General features: G+C 38.9%; 1 protein-coding gene across 5 annotated transcripts in view; it reads right to left on the bottom strand.

The window, feature by feature from the left end:
- Positions 1 to 24,251, bottom strand: part of CDYL (chromodomain Y like) — a 104,845-nt gene that overhangs the window by 17,653 nt on the left and 62,941 nt on the right. For 4 of the 5 annotated variants that reach the window (XM_026790208.2, XM_014275867.3, XM_026790209.2 and 1 more), the window contains one exon: positions 3,947 to 3,991. The exons of the other annotated variant lie outside the window; for it this stretch is intronic. In XM_026790208.2, coding sequence (XP_026646009.1) covers positions 3,947 to 3,991 — 45 coding nt within the window. The remainder of the gene's footprint in view (positions 1 to 3,946; positions 3,992 to 24,251) is intronic. 5 annotated transcript variants of the gene reach the window in all.

Below are 24,251 nucleotides of genomic sequence, written 5' to 3' on the forward strand. Positions count from 1 at the left end.
TAAGGTTTAAACTTGAAGTATACCCAGCTATTTCACACTAACTCCTAAGGTGAAGATATTCTATATTAAGAGCACTTCGCTGCAATTTAATCCAATCCCCTTGAGTGATGTGAAAAATGGCTCTCTTTTTGTAGGCTATCAGTGTTCCAATGTAAGGCTTCTCTAAAACAGATACTGCCAGAAGACATCCCAGTAGTTTCACCTATAGATACAAACATATACATGCAATAGTACACATTATATAATGCTTGTAAGGACTCTAAAACACCTCAGCTAGATTATGAATTAAATTTAAATAGATGGCTATAATACTATACTGGCATAACACTTACATTAATCTTCTTTTTGAAAACAAATGTAAATACTAATTGACAGGTTCATTCTTATCACATACACAAGGCTTTCAATACCAGACTTTGCAAGGGTTCCACTCACAACTGTCCCAAAAACCATTTGGCATTTTAATGCAGAAAATTGATAGAAAAGGCTCAGGACTCCCACAGGTTCAAGACACTGCTATGCATGTGTTAAACTTTCCAGGGAACCCCAAGATCAGAATGCTGGAGTAAGCATCCCTGCTGGAAAAAGGCACCTCTATTTTTATGTATCTACCTCAAAAATGTACATGTGTTTTTCCAGCCACTATCTGATGTCTGCTATTCATAGAAGCTGTCTCAACCTCCCATGGGATACTCAAAAAGAGATTCATTAAGAGGTGGCAAATGAACCTGAAGCCACCTTTCAGTACAGCAAGGTCACACAGCTGTGTGCCCTAACACCACCAGCTACACTCTATACTTGAGAAACCTGCAATACATAATGTATACACAGGCAGACTGTTCTTCAGCAGCACCCTCTTATGAGACATTTCTGACCTGGAAGAAATAACTGGCTGGGGTGGGAAGAGGAAGGGCAAAAGAGGAGTCTCTGACTTTTCTAAGAGGTTCCCAAAACCCTGAAATGAAAAACTAAACATTGCAGTGCTTGGGTATTTAGTCTTGATCCTTGCACTTATACAAGAGAGATGCCAGCACCTTGACCCCTTCTCCTGCCTGAAGGGGGGTAGAGCAAAAATCAAGAGCTGGGCATTGGCACCAGTGGGAGAAAATAGGGTGAAAAGAAGATTACAGGTCTTGAGAAAGTGTAAACACAGGGACCTCTGAGCAATGGGAGATGAAAAGTATCTTTGGGTATCTCACTCAACGGGTGCTGGATAGTCAGGTGCTCTGAACTAAAAAATTAATTCAGAATAGTATCACATTCACCTTGCCCAATCTGCCCTTTTATACTGTTGCAGAGGATAGGATCTACTGGCAACAGCTGAAAGGAGGCATGATGGAAAGGAGTGACAACCTGTGCTTTCAAGCTGAATCTGGCCTCTCCTGTTTGTTTTTTGGCTATACTAGCTAGGATCAGCACATATACGAGGACTTGCATCAACTGGAGAACTTGTGAAGCATATCCAATAATACCCTAATAATAATCATTATCATCATCAAAATAATACCCCACCAAAACAATAAAATAAAAAAAAAAAACTCAGAGAAGGTCTTTAAGTCAACAGTAGAAGACTACCAAGTGTAAGACTCAGATCAGATGCTTTGCATGAAGAAAAATATGACATCCTCCCTCAATTAGGCTTTTTCCTGTATCAGTGCAGGAAATCACTAGGAAGCCCAGGAGGCATTTGTCTTCACATCATCTTGCCCTGACCACAGTACAAGTAGTGCAGCTCTCCACAACTGGGATTTGCAGCGACAGCAAAGATCTTGAACATGGTGCACAGTGTAAGAAGGACACAGATCTGCTGGAACAAATCTAGAGGCACTGGAACAGGCTGCCCAGAAGTTGTGGATGCTCTGCCCCTGGCAGAGGGGTGGGAACTGGATTATCTCTAGGGTCCTTTCCACCCCAAACCATTCTATGATGATGGCCACAAGTATTGGGAAAATGCCCATCATAAGTTTTCATCACATTTTGCAACAAAGCGGTAAATAAATAAATAAATGAACCTCCCCCCCAAAAAGGCCCACAATACATCACAGGGAAACAACCACAGCTGCAAGCAGTGAGCAGAGAAGGCACCTCAGCCAGCAGCTGGAAGGGCTGGAGGCAGTGAGCTGCCCTTACTCAGCAGGATGGATCACATGCATGGGTTCTATTTGGGTGCATGCTCTTCATACTGCTGAGGAAAGCAATAGGCATCCGTGCAAGACCTTAGGCTTTCTCCTGCATTGGCTGTTGTCATATTTATGAACAAATTATCAAAGGAAAAAAAATCTCAGACAAAAAACCTGAACTGATAAGTCCATAAACCACTAATTAAGTAGTTAACTGGCTGCCATACATAGAAAATGGTTTAGAGCTGCCGAAGTGGCTTCCCTCAGGCTACAAAGCAAGGAATATAGAAGCCAGGATTATTAGTTACTGGTGGTCCCTATCCCCAAAAGCTATTTTTTCCTGTAAGAATCTGGTTTTATGAAATACTGGATTTTTTTCTTTACAGAAATTATTAGTATCCAGATTAAAATACAAGTACTAACAAAGATACTATTGCTATACAGAAGAGACAGCTAAAGAAGTAACAGAAGTAGCATGGTGATATTTAAGTGGAACATACTATTTCAGCAGCACCAATGTATAAATATGAAACTACAGCCTCTGAATTAATAGAAAGACTAATACTAGGAGGCTGACATTTTGAAGGGGCAGGAAAAAAATATTAAGAAATCAGGAAGTTACATCTGTGGCAGAGAAAACAACCAACCAAGAGAAAAACATGTGGATTAAAGCAAATTTCCAAACAAGTTTCACAAAAGACAAACCAGTTAAGGTCTGTCTCAGAGAGCAGGATACAGCAACTACCATCAACCCTACCAAAACCAGGGGAGGCTTAGTTGGGCACCATAATGGTTGCTGATACACAAAAACCAAGAACAAAGTGTATCATGTCTGATACTTTAAATCAAAGTGTGCAGTGAGAGAGAATTTCACAGTTTGTGCAGCTGGCAATAGGAAAGTAAGGTTTATTTCACTATTTAGTGATGTGGGCAGGAGCACATCTTTCCATGGGAGACATACTGATATGTTCACAGTTCAGGAGCAAATTCATAGATTTTTAAATATATAAACATTGCAAATTCATGAAAGGACTTAGATCCACAACCTGTTAATTTTAAAAAGTAGGGAAAAGGAAAAAAAGAAATCTCCATTTGAAGTTTGGGGTAGCAGGTTGTTAAAACTCCCATTGCTGCAATTCCAAAGTCCATTACTGAAGCCTTGTGTTCAGCAGGAAGTTCATAAAGTTGTGCTCAGACTTATATTTACTAAGAGGTTGTTCATGGGTGACAGGGTCTGAACATTTTTAGGTACAGTAGATGCTTACAATGCTAAATCTTGCCTTAGGGAACAATCTATTAAGAACACACAGAGAAACCAAAAATATCAAGGGGATTCACTAGACAAAAGACAGAAGAATTCTATGGAGTAAATCAAAGATCGTGTACACAAAAATAATGGGACTAGTACATAAGTAGCCACAATTGTGAGCTCAATTTCAACTTGGAAACCATTTAAACATGTCACAGATAAGACAGAATGATAGATGAATTACATGACTGGTTGTTTCCTGAAACCTGCCAAGGACCCACCTGTTCATGTCAGATTCCAACCACTAAACAAACAGAACAGAATTGAAATTTAATTTCTACTAAGATGAATGCTATGCAATTTTAGATAGTCGTGTTATGTAAAAAGATATTGCATTAAATACTTTTCAGACAAATAACAAGATAGCCCAGACATAAGGAGAGAGTGTAAAAATGAAACTGAACTTATACAGTAATTGAATTATTTTCTTCAGGAGTGAGATGTAGCTTCAATTAATGCCACATGGTTAAACAGGTCAATAGAAACTAAGGGGAAAAAGAGAATATGCTATACTTACAAGAAAATAGGAAGTAAAGAACACTGGGAAGAATACAGGGAGATGCTAAAACAGATAAAGAACGGGTATTAGAAATGCAAAGTAAAACTCTGAAGTTCTCATAGTTACAGATGCTAAACACAAATTATTTTTCCAGTGATAAAGAAAAAAAGGGAGAGGAGAATTAGACCAAAATCAAAAGTGAAATGTAGTGTAAGCTACAAAATCAATTAATGCAGTCAATTAAAATACTAGTGGTGAAACCAGCATGCCATAAGAAATCAGAAAAATATTTATAATGGGCATGAATATATTGTACATACAACAAATGACAGACTAAAAGGATTGACCATAGCAAGACTGCTGACTGACAGTAAAAAAAGAGAAACAGACAAATGTGGTAAGTTTATATGGGAAATGTGTCATAAGTGAAATACCTCCAAGACTACCTTGTTTAAAGACTAGCAAATTTGGTAGGTACTTGGGTTAATAAAATTTCTAGTGATGTAGTTTCAGATATATGTAGAAGAAACACTTTTTTAAAAAGACAGCCTTAAACCTCTTCTGTTTATTTCTGTTTATAAACAAGACAGCTCTCAAAGTCAAGTTTCAAAAGTGTCCTTCCAGTTAAAACCTACTGGAGATCCAAAGCAACACTCAGGAGAGCCATACTGGGTATCAGAAAAATTTCATCTTTTTACAAGATGAAATTTGTTGTATATTCATTATATTCATTTTTGTTGTATATTAATTACTTGGAATATATTTTACCAATATTTTGCAGTTTCATACCATACAAATTTTGAATCAGAAGCTTCCCTATAATATATACTTACATATGAATGTCAGGATTTAAAAATAATAACCTCATCACAGCAGCAACCCTATTTTGCTCAGCATTGAAACTGTACACATAGAATTATTCTCAGTTCTGCCAAGTGGGAAATATGTTTAAAACTAAAAATTTTCTGCCTAAAATTACTTTTGCTTCCTAAAAATCCTAAAATGGGACACTCAAAAATGGAAACTTGTAGCAACAAAGATGTAAGGGTTTTGTATAAGGATGTTCTGTGGACACTCTCTGTCACTGGCAGCTTGATATACAGAGTTATAAGAAACTCTGCATCTCCACTTGATCTCAGAATATGTCTCCACATCAGTAATGTGTTGCCTAAGATTAACACTTGACTAGAACAAAAGTTATTGCTTAGAGTTTTCCATTTCGTTTTTATCTATACATCAACATATTTGCATTTTGCAATCATAAACATCTTGTCTTTTCTCAGTTATGATACTTTATGACTTTTCCACACCAGCTACATCACAAAAGATACCACACCATTAGATATTTCCCCCTACAGCTCAGTTGCTGTTGATTGATAGCTCAAATGCTATCAATCTCAAAGACTTTTAAGCTGCTGTTTCGAATCATCACAATTAAGAAAAACGTTGCAGTGGGATCATCCTTTTCATTAATTTTTAAACTAAATTATAAACTTACTGAAATTTCTAGAAGAATTAATGTGGGGTTTGTTTTTTAAAGAGGGATTACTTCCCTCCTGACCCCACCTGTCACCCCACAAAATCAGCTAAGAGACTACAAGCAAGAAGCAGCACGATCACATCTTTGCTCATATCAGACCAACACTGCAAACAGAGTAACCTAGTTCATTCCTGATACAAGGAGAAGCCTGCTGCATGAATGTCCTCAGGCTTGATTACCCTTGCTGCAAACCTGCAGTCTGTTTAGCCGGAAAATTCAGGAAGATCACTCCTTCCATAGGCCTTAGCATACTCCTGGGCAAGCAGCACATACTGAATTACTCTGAGGTACTTTGTGTATCAATCTAGTTTACATAACATCAAAATTAAGATTTGTTTCCTTTCACTGCTCTGTTTCTTCCTTGTATAGCTTGCCACATCAGAAACAAGTCACTTATAGCAGGTATTTCTGCCTGACCCAGAAACAATGCAGCTGGGTTCCTTAACACCATCTCTGCACCCACTGATGCCTCTGCTGAACCATTACAGGGTTCAACCAAATTCCAGTTTAAAACTATCACCTCTACTTTCACCTCCTTTGTTTTTCCCTCTCGAGTAAGACCAATGGAATCCTAAACCAAATTTACAAAAACATGAAATATAGTTCAACTACTGTGAAGTATGTGGGCAAAAGTATTAGTGTTTTCCTTCTTGAGGCTCATTATTTGGACAGAAACATCAACTTCTGACTAAGTGTCAAGAAATGAGTAATAAACTGACATAAAGAAATGAAGACTTGCCAGAACCCCAACAAAAAGTGACAAAAATAATGTAACAGCAGGAACAAGCCAAACATCTTTGTGGGGTGCATTGGGTAAACTTTCAGCCTGATCAATTCCCATGTCTAGCCAGTGACCAGGAATGCATCTGGAGGAGGAAGGGGGAAAGAGGACAGGATGACAGAGCAATGAAAAGCACCATTTCTAAAGGCAACATCAACACATTTTTCTCCAGTCTAATGACTAGCAAATAGCAATTAGCATTTTAAAATCCACTTCCTGCTGTGAATCTATCTTCTAATATTTCAGTTCCATGGCTACAAAATACACTGTGATTGGGAGTTACTTTTTCAAACACAACATAACTTGTACTTTAGACAACATCTGTGGACTAGTTTATTTCCACTGTAGAAAACTGCCTGCGATGTAAACTCCTTAAACTCTCCCAAAAAAATAATAAGAAAAACCACTGCAGGCATCTGCAAGAGAAATACAGTGTAATTTCACTGCTGCCATCAATTTGCAGTTTATCAACGCTTAGCTAGAGAAAAAAAGGACCTGCAAACAGGATGTCCTGCTGAGACACAAAGTACAGTGGGAGGTGGGAGGTAAAGCCATGCATCTGCTGAGGCTGCCACAGCCTGCAGTGGGATGAAGCATGAACAAGGACAGTCAGAGGAGTGTGACTATTCATCACCTCCTCTTCACAAACAGGCACTTCCCTGCCTGCTAGGTCCAGGCAGCAAGAGTTTTGACTACACTAAATGCTAGAGCAGACTACAAGGGAGAGGAAAAAGGACTAAATTTCAAGCTAAGGTTTCACAAATCTGTCTAACAAATGCTCCAGTAAGCCCCCAGAAAACGTTGTTAGAGAGCACCCTGACATCTCTGAGAATTATATTAGTGCAATGTGTACTCAAAAAGCTGATTTGGGATGATTTTGCTGCCAACTTTGTCAGTCTTCTAAAGGACAGAGAAAACAGTGCAAAGGATACAGACTCTAAAGCTGATAGGAAAGGTTTGATTCCTAAACTAATGGCTATTGTAAATAGTAGATTTCACTGCAAAACACATTCCTTTCACATGCCATAACATGTTGCCCATGCAGATGTGGTACAGAGGGACATGGCCTAATGGTGGATTTGGCTGTGCTGGGTTAAGATGAACTTAAGGCCCTTTCCAACCTAGATGATTCCAGGATTACCAGCCCATCAAACAATTTCGTTTCCGGAGAGAGACTCACACTGTTCCACCTTGGGTGGTTCTCTCACAACTGCTTTCTCCCCAAGATAAGTCTTTCATTGTGCATACCAGCCAGGAAGAAAAGCTTTTCCCTTCCTTTTAGGATGGTTAAGGCTTAAAGTTCAAAATTTCCCCTTCTTTTTCATCTAGCTTATATATATATATATATATATATTCTTTGTCAAATATGAAAACCCAGTATGATGACCATGAAGTAGGAATTAGTCAAATGCAGAAGTGGGCAAATACTAGATTTTGGCTCAGAGGGTAAACCAGAAAGACAACAAACCTAAACAGGTGATTCTTTTGTTTTGAGATTTACTTCTTTCATGTATCAGTTTTCAAACTGTTCTGAAGTAAAAATACTGCTTCAAAACAGGGTCAGGTGTGTATTTAATAAACTGCAGTAATTTGTAAATAGGATTCTATGGTTGCCTGTTCAAAGCTTTACTTCTCCTGCAATTTCTATTGTTAAAAGGAATGTTACCTGTATCCATTCAGGAATAATATAATTTTAGCATTTACTACTGGACTTACTGTAGTAGTTTTAATTCTTTTGGTGTATGAGCATGAATCCATAGTCTTCATGTTACTTGTAGTAAATATAAACATGAAACAATAAAATTTGCAAACACTAATACAGCAGTTGAGGAAGGTTAAAATTGAAGCAGAAGGAACCAGGGAAAGGAAATATGCTGCATTTAAAACTGATTGTAGCTTTAGTCCCACACATGCTTAGCTAAAAGACAGAAAATTATTTAATAGTAAATATGTTTTCTTTATGTTGTAAACTAAAATCAGTGGCTTGAATTCAGGCCTGTGCTGCTTCTAGATGACCCTTTAAAGGGTCTGTCAGTGGTTTTGCTCTGCTTTTGTAACTTTAAAAACTTTGTGACCATGTCAGTGGTCACAAAACAACTGGAAACAACAACTTATAACAATTACTTTCCTTCAAAAAAACACCTCCTCTACCAGTAGGATTCCACTACAAAAGCCAAAGCATTTATCCCACACAGGCTCTCTAGTGAGCTAGCACGACAGTGACTGCCCAGTGCAGTCACACTACACAACAAAGCAAATAACCAGGACTCATAATAAAGTGAAGTACAGTCCATTTAAAATAACGTATATCCTCTGCTGTGTGTTGCATTTCACCTTATTATATACCCAAGAGGTGCCTTATAATGTCCTGATACAACCAAACACTTCAACAAGTAAACTCAAGTCAAACATTGAAAACAAAAATTCCCCTCATTTTGTACTTCTCACAGACAAAAACCCATCCAACAGAAACCCAAGCATCTCCAGAGGCATGCACATTATTTTCAATGAAAAATTTGCTCATAAAATTCTTTCCCACTACATCCTTGACCAGCTAGAGTTATCAACACTGCTGATGTCCTGAGGGCATCTACAAAAACAGATGGCATTCCAACTCCATCACATTGCCTGAACCACCTTCTGTTCCACCAGATGACCCTCAGAGAAAATGTACCTCCATTTTGCAGTTCCTTGCTTTTATTCCTGCACACTGACACAACAGCTACTAACTGGCACATTCTGTAACCCCAGAGCTACAGGTGTTTCTCAGTGGCCCTGATGGATTCCTCTGCATGTGAAAACAGTTTGATTGAATCAACAACTACATCTGCTGAGCAGTCTGGGGGGAAGGAGGATGGATTAGATGACAAAGGTCTTTTCCAACCCGATTTTCTAGTACTCTGGGATGCATCTGTGATCACACTGTGTAACACTTCTGCCTTTCTTTCCCCACTAACTAAAGGCAGTTGCCTTTCAACAAGCTGGAGCCATGTTATCAGGTGCAGATTAGCAAACTGTGGACAGTGACAAATGGATTCTCAGCTAACTGCTACTTTCAGTTGAGATGGGGAGAGCTCTGCCTGTGTCCTTGAATCAGCCCTGGAGGGAAAGAATCCTCTTCTGTGGAGAGGCCTGAATATTTGTCTGAGAAGCCACAACCACAGCTCCAATATATGTATCTGTACCCCTGCCATAAAGCTTCAGGTCTCATGCTATGCAAAGTCTTTGTAAAAATGTTCCTATGGATTACAGTCTCCACTCTGAAATGATAATTTCTACAATGATATCAATGCTGTAAAAATTACTCTTGGTTTACACATTATTTGCAAAGTACTTCCAAATCAGAGGACTGGATCTATGACTGGGTATAAGAAATGATAGCCTTCTAACAGTTTAAAAATAATGATGGGAAAGACAGCCTGGGGTAAGGGGAAACTTCCAGATGATCAGATTAAAAATGACAATTCCATTTTTCTTCAAGGGTAAGGAACAAGAACAGCCATTCATCAAGGGAAACTGCTAATCTCCTTAGTTTCAGCACAACCAAAATATTGTCTAAATTAAATATGGGTGATGTTATTGGATAAACTTCCTGCAATACCTTTTGGACTGCCCAAGGGAGTTTATGGCTAACTCTAGGAATCATTCTCTGAGATGACCTTCTGCAATGCTTGGTGTTAAACTAGAATTTGGCAGGGTTACAGACAGAAAAGTAAAGCCAGTCTGATTACACTAATATATTGGCATTTAAGTGTGGACCATGATAAAATGACTTTTCCCCTGACACTGGGGGAGTCTGGACTATCTGATAAAACAATAGCAAGAGTAGACATGTATAGTTCAAGAGTGCCATGCTTCCCTGCCTTACTGCATTTATGAAGATGGGATGACAACAGTTAATTTCTGAGGGTGTTTTTTCCCAGTTTTTTTGACTTATAGTGGTTCTGCTGCCTGCTTTGTCCAGCATGGCCCAGTGTTACTAGCTACTCAATGAATGCTGGAAGTTATAAAAAAAGCCTATGGGGGAGGGAAGGGGGAAATTAGTTTTCCGTGAATCTCAGCCAAAGCAGAGCCAGTTCTCTCTTGAGGGGCCTTCAGGTTCCTCCTTTTTTTCCTGCACTAAATCAAGGAATACTTTGTCAGGGAAACATTCTCATGAGCCACAGGAGTGTTCAGTAGCTGAACAAGAGTTGCAGGAGGCTGGGGTGCTTCTGTCCCTCTGCCAGTTCACAGCTGCTGGCCCAGGCTGGCAGGCAGGAGGTGATGGGCTCCCAGCAGGACAGGCACGGACAGGACACAGCAAGGGCACAGAGACACCCCTGCACAGTGAAGCACAGGGTCACGTTAGAGAAAGGGAAAAATCCTGATGAAACGAATCAAGGAGGAAGGAGGTGGATGGGAGAGGAGCTGCGGCAGAAAGAGCACTCAGCTGTCTGCCAGCAGAGGCAGCCACAGCTGGCTGCAATTTGGTGAGCAGCCCCTTCCCCACCTGCTCTGCCCAGAGAGAGCCTCAGCTGCCCCAGGTCCAGCCACCCCATAGCAAAAGGAGCTGCTTATAAAACTCCACAAAATCCACCCACAAACCAAACAAACCCAATATATTTTTAAGGACAACTATTTCTATGCTGAGGAGATCTGTTTGCTGAAAAGGAGACTGCTTCCTCTGCTGTTAGCATCATGTTAGTAGGAAACATCTGCAGGCATCATTACATTCATTTCCAAGCCAGACTGTGCTCAGTGTAGGCGATCTTCAGTAATGGATAAAAAACGAAGAGGGTTTTGCTGACTGTGCACACAGCCAAACATTTTTAGAAAGACTTAAAAGGTGGCCAAATCTGAATGGATTATAAATGATAATGATAGCAAAAGCATATCTCTGATACATGGGGCAAAGCTCTGCTAAATTGCAAATCACTGCACAAAGGCTCCTGTGAGGAAGAGATTATCAGCTCGACTGCCTTTGACAGCAAAGATATTCAGAAAGCAAACTGCAGAGCAACACATGGCATTCTCAGGATATGGGAATTCCTGACATCCCATACATTTCCACCATATAATTCCCTGTGATGCAAGCCCAATACTCACTGCAGAACTATCTGCTATTGACATTTCCTTTTCTTTATTCTCTAGTAATTTAAGTTTGGATAATAGGTAAAGACCCTGACGCTTTAGCCACTCCTTTTCTTAGAAGACTAAAATCTCAAGCCAATAAAATTTCATCACTTTCACAAAGTTTAAATACTGCAAGTAAGATGGCTAAAAACAAATCCAGCCCCAAAAAATGTGACATAGAACAATCACTCCCCCTTACACTTTCAATGAAGAACTAACCATCAGGTATTGCACTGGAAGTTCGCCTGTGTGAACGCACACACACAAACTTCCTTGTAAACCTTTTTTTTTGTTTGTTTGGATATTTTTTTTTTAAAGATTTCTTCCTGGAAAATATACTCCATCGATAATACTAAGAGATGTTAATTTGCAGTGAAAAATCTTCCTTCTCATCTGCTTTGCAAAGCCGCATTTATGATTCAAAAGAATCAATTATTGTTAAATTCAGTTTCTATAGAGGGTTTTTCACCAGTGAAATTGATTCTTTTACTATGTGGATTTTAGTATTAAACTTCATTAAAGTAATTTAACATTTTATTATCTAATCTACATTTATAACCTATATTTCAAAAATAGCTCTTGTTATCTCTTAGTAAAGACTCATTTCTTCATTAATTTAACAATGTGACTGCTTAAAGATGTATTTTCTTTCACAAAATATGACAAATTACATATTCTTAAGTATCTCTATAAAAAAGCAAAAGTGACATTATCAACAAATATAAGCAAGCAGAAGCACACAGGCATTTTTCAGTGTATATATATGTTCATCCCAAACTTGATACATTTTGTAAATTAGTCATTCAAATTGAGTATTCACATCTCTATGGAAAGTTCCAAGTGCTGAAGTTTCATAAATAAATAAATAAAACATTTAAGAGTAGTCCATGAGCATATACATGAGATTTAGAGCAAAGAACGCCAGTACAACTTGAAACACTTGCCAAACCATAACGTCAAGAGAGGGTAAGAAAAGCAACATTATGGCAGCACTAAGGTTAGCAAAGTCCGAACCACTAAGGCATTGAAGGATAGAATATTACTTCTGCTGCGCTGGTAACAACTGCAGTAAAATAAATGTAACGAAATCCTGGGTATTTCAGGCAAACCCATCTGGTGAAACAGAGTGTTTGCCTACTGAATTCCTTTGGTTTGTAACAATGTACAATATTTTGAGAGAAAGATACACAGACAAAGAAAATAAATACCCTCCAAACTTTAAAATATTTGTGTTTTAGCTGTTCATCTGTTTCTCAATTTAAAATGTCTAACAATGGCTGCAAGAGCAAAAAAAAAAAAACAAATATAAACCAACCACAAATACTGAAATCCTACAGAATTCTAAATATTTTAAAGATGGAACCAAGACAAAACAAAGAACATCTTTCTGTAGGCCTTCACAATAAAACTGACTGGCAGAAAAAGGGGGCTGTGGAACAGCAAGCATCAGATGAAGCAGTGTCTTCTGCCCAGAAAACTGAGGCAGGTTTGAGGGAATAAGCTTTCAAAGTAGGAAATGTTTTACAGAAATCTGCACTCAGTGAAGCCTGTGGTGCTCCTACATAGTGTTCCTTGCTGTCTTACAGATTTTTACTGCTTAAATCCTCAAGTAATCTGGAAATCAAAGAGTAACATTCTCTGCAGGTTTCATTTCTATCCCACTACCATTCCCTAGGACTTTTCACTTCACAGCAAGTGAAAAACTGTTACACAGTAAGGGCCAAAAACATGGACAAAATTAAAAAAAAAAAACAACAGAACTCTCAAAAAACACAAACAAGCAAAAAACCACCAAACAAAAAACCCCACAAAAACACCAAACAACAAACCCAACCAACCAACCCCACCCCCCCCCCCCCCACCCCCCCCCGCCCAAAAAAAAAACAACAAACACTTTTGGTATCAAAACCCAAACCCATGCTATGGGGATTGTATTGAAAAGCCAAAACAGTAGGGCAGAGAAAGTGAAGATAATATACAGAGAAATAAGAAGTATCAATCTGAACTTAGTTCTGAGGTATATATTTTTTTTTATTGGGTAGCAACAAACACAGAATAGTATTTGCCTCTACTGTAAAAGAACAAACTCACTTTGAAGGAAGAAAGACACAGAGGTGTTCCAAAAGCCCCCTAAAACACATCCACATAATCACAAGTAAAATTCAACTTTTTATTAAAAATGCAAAATAGAGCTTTGAAGAAATATTAACTCTTTTATGCAAAGATCAAAATATGGTAAATTATCTCCATTATTATAAAGCAATTAGCTACCAGAAGTATGCAACTATAATTATGAGAAAAATCACACATGCCAGTGACCTTAATGAAAATTCATACTGGAAATGAGCAAAGAATCTCTGTAAGAAAGAACATACCCATATGCTCCAAAACATAAGATAGTACTCTTTCAGTGCCAGACAGCCTATATCCTTGGCACTTGCTTATTTGCAGCCAAAAATTGAAATCTCAGGAACAGTACAATTTATTACCCATTACAGCAGGTTACCAGAAGTTTATAATATGTTAAGTAAACAAGATGGCCTCTACCTCCTAGCTGGAGCCATCTATATTATTTATATTATACACTGAAACAAGGCTCAGAAAAGTAATTTCAGAAGCATAATGGGAAAGAACTGATGAGATGCCCTCAAAAAATAGTAGACAGGATCTTTTTTTTTCCTTTTTGAAAAAGTCTTAGTTTTGTGGCTCTCAAATAATTCAATGATTTGTTATTGAGCTTTTCTCCCACCAGAATGAGTTTTTCAATAATCACCTGAGAAAAATCATGACAAGACCAAAAGAAACAGAAGAGGCAGCAAATGCCCTTCATTTTCATGAATGAAATTACTCTTCACAGCATACTGACTGTCTTCATAAAACTTAGGGATTTAGATCAGGCTGATACTTTTGTAGCACTTACAACCAACCTGAAGAGCTTTCTTAATAACTTCACGCTGATCTTCAATCCCTAGCATGACCAGGCAGCAGAACAGCTGAGAAGTGATTTTCTATACACTTAACAGACACAGATTTAGGATATCCTATTTTCCTGATCTTTAGTAACACGCCAAAAGAAAAACCCAAACAACAAAAATCTCAACCAAATAATAAAACACCTCACCAAGTTTATCAAATTATATAGCCTTAGGTTTACAGTAGAGATATGGAGATTATTCCTTTTTAGATTTACTCATGTTATTAATTCAGAGCAGCAGGCTCAGGCAATGAAATATGCAAAGGCAAAAAAAACCCCAGTCACTTGATTCTATGGTCTGTCCAGCAAATTTTGTGGGCAAAAGCACACAATAATATACTGACAATAAAAACCAAACAGTGTTGATTAAAGTGTATTTCACTTAACTGAGATATAATAATGCACACTGCCTTATTACTTATTCAGAGTGATCACGTTTGGAAGGAACCTCTGGAGATAATCGAGTCCAACCCCTCCTGCCAAGGCAGGGTGACCTGGAGCAGGTGACACAGGTAGACACGAAGTAGGTTTGGAATGTCTCCAGAGAGGAAGACTCCACAACCTCCCTGGGTAGCCTGTTCCAGTGCTCTGCCATCCTCAATTTAAAGTTCTTCCTCATGTTGAGGTGGAATTTCAGTGTTTTAGTTTATGGCCAACACCGAAACAAGTCTGGCACCATCCTGTTGACGCCCACCCACTTTCGAGATATTTATATGCGTTATTGAGAACTCTCAATCTTCCTTTCTCCAGACTAAACAGGCCCAGCTCCCACAGTCTGTCCTCACAAGAGATGCTCCAGACCCTAAATCCTCCTTGTGGTCGTTGACAGGACCTCCTGCAGCAGCTCCTTGTCTTTCCTGTACTAAAGAGCCCAAAAACACACACAGCACTCCTGATGTGGCCTCACCAGGGCTGAGCAGAGGAGGAAGATCACCTCCCTTTTCCTGCTGGCCACTCTTCCTGATGCACCCCAGGATATCCTTGGCCCTCCTGGCCACAAGGACACACTGCTGGCTCATTGTCAACTTGTCACCCACCAAGACTCTGAGGTCCCTCTCTACAGAGCTGCTCTCTGTGGGGTCAGCCCCAGCCTGCATTGCTGCTTGGGGTTATTCCTCCCCAGGTGCAGGACCCCACACTTACCCTCACTGACCTCATGAGGGTCCTCTCTGCCCAACTCTCCAGCCTTTTAAGGTCTTGCTGAATGGTGGAACAACCTTCAGTGTGTCAGCCACTCCCCCCAGTTTAGTCAGGGAAGTTCCTGAGGATACATTCCATCCCTTCAGCCAGGGCATTCACAAACAAGTTGGGTAAGACTGCAGCCACAACTGCTCCCTGGGGAACACCACTGACTGCAGGCCTGCTCGCTTCTACCTCTATTATTACCTCTGGACCACAAAATCTGCCAATCAGCTTGGATATGTATTACATCAGTAGCCATCCTCTTCTGGGCAATTTACAAGGCAGGAGTCTCTGAAGCAGTCATTCCAGAACTGGGTATCAGTTTCTGGAATTTTATGGGGCAGGTAATAAATTAGACAGTGAATGTTAAGGCACAATTAAGTTCATTTTCCATGCAACTCAAAGATATTTCTACTGGTATGTGAACACATCGCCACAAATTCCACTATCAAATAAATACAAAAATATTTCACCTTAGAAAATCCCTGTTTAAGAATTCTGTTATGCTCCTTCCCTCTCAGGTGCACTAAAAGGAAGCTACCCCACTGCAGCTTTCACTCAGCAGTGGTTACCACTTGCCACTGACAGAAGAAAAAGCAAACCTGCAATTGCATGCAACCACAACAGGCCCTAAATTGAGTATTTCTTGTTAACCTGTAAATGAGGACAATTTTCTCATTTACACAGTGAACCAGGATACCTTTTCTGTCACTGAGCAGCGTCAAAAGTGTCACTTTACACTCCAAACCTTCTGGACTAGTACTTCTTAGGAAGTATATTGTTTTGGAGGGCATTTTTCCTCTTTCTTCTAGCAAACTGTTACCTCTTACAGAACTATAAAGATCCTTGTAAACATCCTTGTGGTAGCCCATAAACTGCAGACTATATTTAAATATTGAGACATGCATTTTTATTTGTCAAACTCTTGCATAAACACTTGAAATTAGGTGGTCTTTACTGGTATCTTGAAAAGAAAATAAAAAGGACAAAACCTACCGATATTATTATTAAGCACAGAGAATTTTCCTTTAAATGTAACAATAAAGCATTCCAATCAATTTCAGTGCTGACCCTATGAAGTTGGTTCTTTAAAAGCCTGAGGTCATATTTACCTTGCAAACAAGAAAAACCCAACACAGGCTAGATTTGTTAACTTTCTAGGGTATGTTTAAAACCAGAGAGAGTCAAAGGTTTTCAGGAAAGTCTCAGGTAAGGCTTTACTGCTTATGCCATTATATAGGTCCAAAAAATAATTTGAACAGTCTTAAAAGTCAAAAGCATGCATGGCACAAGGACAAATGGGTTATTAGAATACGCATGCTGTTTCTTTAAGCCTGAGACAGGAAGCCAGATCCTGGACAGGAAAAGTTCATAGCAGAATTCACTTAACTGAAGCTCTGCCAGTTTATAATTAGTGACCTCACTCATTATGTTTTGTTTTTTCTTTTAAATCTTGATGAGGCATTTGTTTGACCAAAAACATGTACAGCTAGCAAACAAAACGAAACTAGAAGATGACTTTCACATATAATGTCAAGCTAGAAGTGATCAGATTAATGTGGAAAGTCATTATTTCAATACATATCCTAGTAGTATGCAAATCTGTGAGATATTCTGAGAATGTGTATTTTACCTCCACCCTCTGCCTTAATACAGATGAGCTCAGGCCCAGTAACAAGGCTACTAGTTCACATACCTAGAGCCCAAGTACTCAATATATCATTTACCTTCACACAGGAGAAGAGATTAAAATAACTATGGCACCATTTTAAAAGAAAGGATGAGGGTCACCGGGAAATATGTGGGAAAAGAAAGGATTGTCACTGTGGAATGAGGAGGAACAAGCATAGAACTCAGATTATTCAAACATAGTGCATAATTTTTTGGAAAGTCTGGAGGTAAAAATGAAACAGAAATTGCAACTGATTCAGCAGGGTCAGCTACTGAAACTGCAGGTCACTGTGCAATAAAAGTCAGTGCACTACAAACACTGGGAACTGCATGTGTGGAGAAAAAAAGATAGTAAAAGTAAGAAAGAAGTGAGTTTGTTTCATCCTGCAAATATCTGCAAAGAACATCACCTGACCAGACTGAGCAAGCAATGCATAGCACAGACAGCTACAGATCTTGGGCTGCTGATCTTTAAAAGCGGAGCAATCTTTAAAATCTGATAGGCAAACATTTGGAATTTTCAACTGATTCGGGAACAGCACACACTTGATTTAAATTTAAACTTGATCAAAATTTGAAGCACACATAAATTAAAGCAGCCCAAGGCTGCCCTTTGGTGGTGGGATGGACAAACCTCACGTGGGGCAGTTCGGGGGCTGCCATCACCCAGAAGTCATGCAGAGGGAGGGGACAGTGGGTCACAAGTTCCAAGTAGGTCACAAGGCTACTCCCTTCTACAGAGGAGGAAGGTAGGGCAGTGAGCACAGCACAGTCCTGCTTGGGGACAGCAAAATGCTGAGCCTTTCTGGTGCCTCTCAAGAAAACATAACCATAACCCAGGAAACTCACTGAGGGATAAGAAAAAAGGGGAAAACCAAAAAGAAAAAATAAATACCTTTTTTTGCCATAGTGGAATATATATTGGTGCAATGGAAGCAAATAAGATATTAAGCTGTGCTGCAAACTATGTGAGTTGTCTTTAGCACCTTTCTAGCTTTACAAGGATAAAATTAGGAAGTCTTCAGACTCTAGAAAGTCTCACAGGTGCTAATGTCACCCCTAAGTTTGAGAAACAACGAAACAAGGTTAGGAAATCTCAGAAGGTCATGGCTGCTGGATTAGACAAGCCTGGCCAAAAAGCTGTGCTGTGACAGATCAGGAGGGCCACTGGGACACTGGCTATAGGAACTGGGGGGACAACACTGGTACAACCCTCCCCAATGGAATGATTATGTTTCCCCCTGTAAATATCTTGGACCACTGCTGTTACTTTTTCAATAAAATTTTGGCTCCTACTCTTGGCCACCCAATTTTGAAGAGACACAATCTCCAGCCCCCAAAAAAACCATAACACAAAGACACCACCAGCACAACCACCCCACACACCTACAACCAACCTCTACAGGTTACTTGAAATCAAGTAAAAAAACCTAATGATAAGGGGTAATGGGGAAAGAAAAGAGAATAGATGTTTTTGAGACTGGTGGCAAAACAAGGAATTATTCACAAAGGGTAACAACTACTGGAAGATGAGAGAAGCAAGGTATATGAATAATTGAAAAATACATGAAGAAATTAACACACTATCAAACTAAAATTACTTTTCAAGTCAAAGGTCTGCCTTGGGCCCAATTCTAGTCAGTACTTTTTAATCAAAACTCAGATAATGGAAGAGAAACTATACTCATATGAACAGATTACATCAAATTGGAAGGGCAGTAAACGTTTAGAAGGGGAATATCACATTTCTAAATTATATTGCTGAATTTGAAAGACAGCTTGAAAAGAGATTTTTTTATTTGTACGGAAGAAAAATAAAACATGCATTAAAAATATGCACTAACAGACTATGGAGCAGAACATAGGAAAGTTTATTGAGATATCTAGTCAATCATGAAATCTACACCCTTTAACAATGTTAATATATAAAAGAAGGCAACATCCAATTCAATGGCACATTGATAAGGAAACTTTATAGGTGCAAATGACAATACATTCTACTAATTATCTGCTGAAACAATCCAGTTTTGAGAAATGTACCTCAAAAGAGATACTTTGGACTGTTTGTGGCTGATCAACTTAGTCAAGAGATTTAAATACAATGCATAAGAGGAAGGATTAACAGATTAGGGTCTTTTCAGTCCATAAGGAACAAGTATCAAGATCTGACACTGTTCTACAGCATGTGCAAGTCAGACATTAATTGTTTGTTGGAAGAATCATTACTGAATGGCATGGGCTGGACCAGTACTGATTAGGATACACTGAGGAAAGAAAAGAAGTGGACTTTTCAAATAAAAGCAGTATGAAAGAAGAGTTAGAGATGGTTTAGTTCCCATTATGGATGTATTTTAGGAACCAATCATGCAACCTCTGTTAGGGAACATAAATGCTCAATTCTGCCTTAGTTACAAGAATGGACTAAGATGATCAGCATCTCCTTGAGTCCAAGCTGTAGCCCATACAAAATCCTGGAGGTTTAAAAATAAATTCTGCTTTCCACATGCATAGTTCCATTTTCAATGCTATCGTATTTTGAACGAAGGCCAATATTTATTGCTTCAGTGACATGTTGTTCTACACAGCTCTCAAACTTAAGATGTTTGGTATTTCTAACTGGAGAAAACATGTTGGAGTAACAGGCTTACTATAAACAGATGCCATGTTGCTAGTTTGAAGCTATTGGTAGAAATCAGCACCCCTAAAGACCGAGCCAATATGAGCATTAACTCCCTAAACCTACTAAATATACTAGAATCTACTAAATCTACTACTAAATCTACGACTAGATCTAAACCTACTTGAGAGCATACACCACAGAACTCCCATCTGGTAACAATACCTCCTTGAAAATTCCTAATTGACCTCTCCAATTCTCAAAATTTCTAACAAAGACTGGAAGGCTACACGCCCAAATAATAAAATGATTCAAGCATGACTAACACTTAACAAGGTCTGAATACAGTTTATGAGCTCGATTTGACTATTTGTTGAGGTAGATGGGAGATTCTCAGAACAAAGTCCCTCTTTTCCCTCTGAAATCAGATTTCCAGTGCTGAAACTTAACAATTAAAAACTATTCTGATTTTAGCTCCTGCAGTTTATGTAGGATGGCACGACACATTAGAAAAAGCATTTAACGAGAGTTGATGATCATGTTTTATTAAACTACCAAACACACATCACTGTAGAAGCACAACCAGATTATTCCTGGAGGTGCACATTAAGGTATGTGGGGCAATGGAGGGTTGTAACCAGTGAATTCTGACATTAGGTTTAAAAAAGAGTTCACAAAGAGGTTAAGTCAAGTACTGGAACAAGTGTCCTTGCAAATATTTTAAACAAGCCCTGAGCAACCTTCACAAGAACATCAAAATGTATGATGAAAAGCAAAACAAAAAACCCCAGAACTTTAGGCACGAGATTGAATCACACAATTTTTTTCAACAAGCAAATACAACACAATATACCCTGTTCATTGGACTAACTGCTAGATCTTGGTAATTGTTCTTATAGAGCTGAGTAAAGAATAGTGACATATTAACCTGTTAAATACTGCCTTTCAAAACTTGTTTAGCCTCTATCTCTCTATGACCCGCTATCACATTATTCAAAATTAAGTCAAAAGGCAACTTCCTTCATCAGTTCCAAAAAGCTACACAGACTAATGGCTCAGGCCACATTTTGCTGGGTCTGAAATACAAACTTCTTATGTGAAGCAAGGGTTTGAGTGAGGTACCTTCATTCTTATCATCCACATGGCCATAGCTGCCAGTGCAAAGTATGAAAATGGCTAAACTAAATTGTCATTAAAAAGGCCCTGCATTAGCTAAGTTGAGACATAAAGCAATCCTTCCACTGCTGTAAGAGTTCAGAGGTTTCTATGTTCATATATTACATATGGCCAGTGTTTGAGGAAGCTGCTTAGTGACAGCGATGGAATCTATGGCCGGGGGGTAGCAGACTGGTCTATTGCATCAGGTTATGGGCAACTCAGGGATTGTTAATTAGGGGGCCTCACAGTCATCTCTCCATCTCTACTCATTATAATAAGGGCTTTTGCTCAATGAAGAAATCACCTTTGGAAACTCTACCCAGCTATTTTTAGGAGGAAAAAAAGAAAAACTAAACCTTTTCAAAATACATCTAGGGCATGCTTCAGTAAGCAGCACTGCCAGTTTCAAGGCCCTGCTTTGCCCAGTTGCCTGCTGGTTTTAGCCTGTGCTCAGTCCCTTTAAATAGGCTGTCACAAATTAAAGGATATGGACAAGAACAAGCAGCCAAAACCAGAGTGATAAGTGAGACAGATCGAAGGAAAAAAGACATTGTGCAAGCACGTGTAGGGAAGCATTTCTACTTAATGTTTAACCACAGAACTTAACAGGGGGGAAAGTATGGCTTGGGCTAGGTTGCCTAATAGAAACCTGTGGCATTATTTCTCCTTCTCTTCAAGAAAGCAGTACAAAATGAAGATTTTGAAGAGGCTGCATGCTGAAGAAGACATTTAAACTGAACTGATAGTTACTGAAGAAGATACTTAAAATTTTCCTTACTTTTGCAGAACTTCATAGCCTACACAATGCAAGGGGAAAAAAAAGAAAAGCAGTGTTTGTGAGACCTTTTATCTTAAAATCTATTCACACTGGATCTCCCTGCAGGTATCTTTCCAGACTACAGCTCAGCCTGACACATTTAAAATTAAAAAGTCTCCCCAATGATATGCTAGTCTCTAGACAACTGCAACAAAAACAAATCACAAAAAGATCACAACAAAACAAAACAACTCAAATCCTTTTTTGTTAAAGGGGGAAACAGCAATTAAAAAAATCCTCACTCTTTTCTTGTATCCATCAGGCCCCTTATGCCAAATGAGCTTTCACATCCAAGACAAAGTCCGGAGTTTGAGCTGCAGAAGTCTACAAAGGCATCATGTAAGTCCACCTCTACTCTGGTCCTCAGATGAGACGGAGGCTAAAGGAAGAAATTACCAATTGCAAAGGCAAGCCCTTTATTAGGATGACCTCAGCTGAAGTTTTAATAACCAGCCTGCACAGTTGTTCCTTGTCAGCACACTCAGGCATCCAGGGAGGCGCAACAATCTGCACGGCTCTTGGTGGGAAGAGCAGAGGTTGCCAGAAGGAAGTGTTTGGAGGGCACATAACCAAAGCTGGGCTATGTGTATACAACCGAAACATAAGCTGCTTTTCTGCAAGCAAGCTCTTTTAATAGGAATCCAGTTTATTTATTTATTCAGAAGCAGATGGCATCCTCTCAAGATGTTATGCAGAACATGACACACAAAACAAGTATTTTCATCTGAGCATATTTTTTCTAATCAACTCCCTGCTATTCATCATTAAGTGACAAACAAAAATTTAGTCTCCAGAGTCTGATAATACTCTAGGCTAACTGAAGCTAACTCAGGATACAGCAGTAAGTGATGAAATGTAATGACTTGTAATGCACTGGAGTACAGACTAGATGATGTCAGTGTCTTTTGACTTAAAATGTTCTACAAAAAAAAGCATTCCAACTGCAGGAAAAAAATATTACAAATTGAAGCCTCTGTGCTGATGAGCGCATTTGATAGACAAGCCCCACGACCTATGGTTACTCAGAAGTGCCTAACAGAATTTTTTGTATTTATACAAAGAGAACAACAGGCAAGAAATCTTGTCAGAAAGTGTTAGTAATACTGCCATGCAATCACTGTGTTGTAGGATTCTGTGTGACATTGCTGATAGCTTTCATACAAAGATTTTATGTAATTCCTGCTGAATCATGACCTTTAACCTCCATTCACTGCAAAGCTGAAGCAGCCACCACAAAGACTTGTAGAAGATATCATGTTAAAGAAAATGTTATCCCTTCATGCAGACAAAACACAATTTAGAAGGAAGTCAAGTACTATCAAATTCTTCCCCCTCTTCTAACCCTTCCTACTCCACACCTCAACTCAGAGACCACTGTGTGCCATCTTTGATAGATACACCATGTTTTCCTTTTAATAGAAGTCATAGATATCGAAGTGTATTGATGTACTGAGGTTAATTTGCCACACAATGGTACAATGCAGTACACCAAAAGTGAGTCATCCTGTCATTATGGCCTCATACAACACATAATTAAAATATAAGGGACTCCCACAAACTAAAGTAATTTTAGAATTTTCTGCATGAAGAATGTGCACAGTCCTAATATTTTCTAATAACTTAACAATTCACTGGTTTTATTTTAAAATAAGATCACATTGAAAGAGTCGTAATATCAACTCAAGGAATTTGCAAGTTATGCACTTTACCAAGGTGGTTCAAATTCAGCAATCACTGAAATCACTTAAACTTCTATGGTCCCTTTCTTTTCCTGCCAGCGTTTTTCCAGCTTCTTTTCATTGCCTCCCCTGCACTCCTACCTGGGATCATCAGCTTCCACTCTCTGTGAAAGGAGGTCCATCCCACTCCTCTCCCCTATGCCTTTCATTTCTTCCACCGGCAAGGCAAGGGAAGGGAAGGACTTGAGGATTTGGACTCACTTGGTCCCATCTCCTTGGGAAAGGGCAGAAGACTCCAAGAATGGATCCTCTGGGACCAAATCAGCCTGTGACCTGACTGTTGGGATGATCTACTACATGGAGTTAAAGATTATAAGAAAAAAAAAAAAGAAGTCGTTTCTTTTCTCAAACTTACTGCATCGCAAGATAACTTGTACCCAAAGTTCTCATGATCAAGAATGATAAAATTTGCAAAACTGTAGTCATATTATGCAGAAATTTTGTCACCCTCTTTCTCTTATAACGGTAAATTAAGTAGGTAAATCTAAGCTAGTTTCAGTGTGAACATTTCCATTTCTTACTAATTACTTATTCTCACTTTATTTTGTTGTGCCTGAACACGGGTAAGAGAATAAAACCTTGGTTTTATTTACATGAGTGTAATTCTTATTTTTAAGAGTTTGGGCCATTATTATTTGGATGATTTTGCCCAACTCAAGTGCCCTTCTGAAGATCAGCCTGCATCATTACTTTCCCACTCTGCTATATCCAGAATGCTGAAGAGACTTAGCA

Source organism: Zonotrichia albicollis, chromosome 1 (assembly GCF_047830755.1).
Source record: "Zonotrichia albicollis isolate bZonAlb1 chromosome 1, bZonAlb1.hap1, whole genome shotgun sequence".
NCBI classification, from domain to species: domain Eukaryota; kingdom Metazoa; phylum Chordata; class Aves; order Passeriformes; family Passerellidae; genus Zonotrichia; species Zonotrichia albicollis.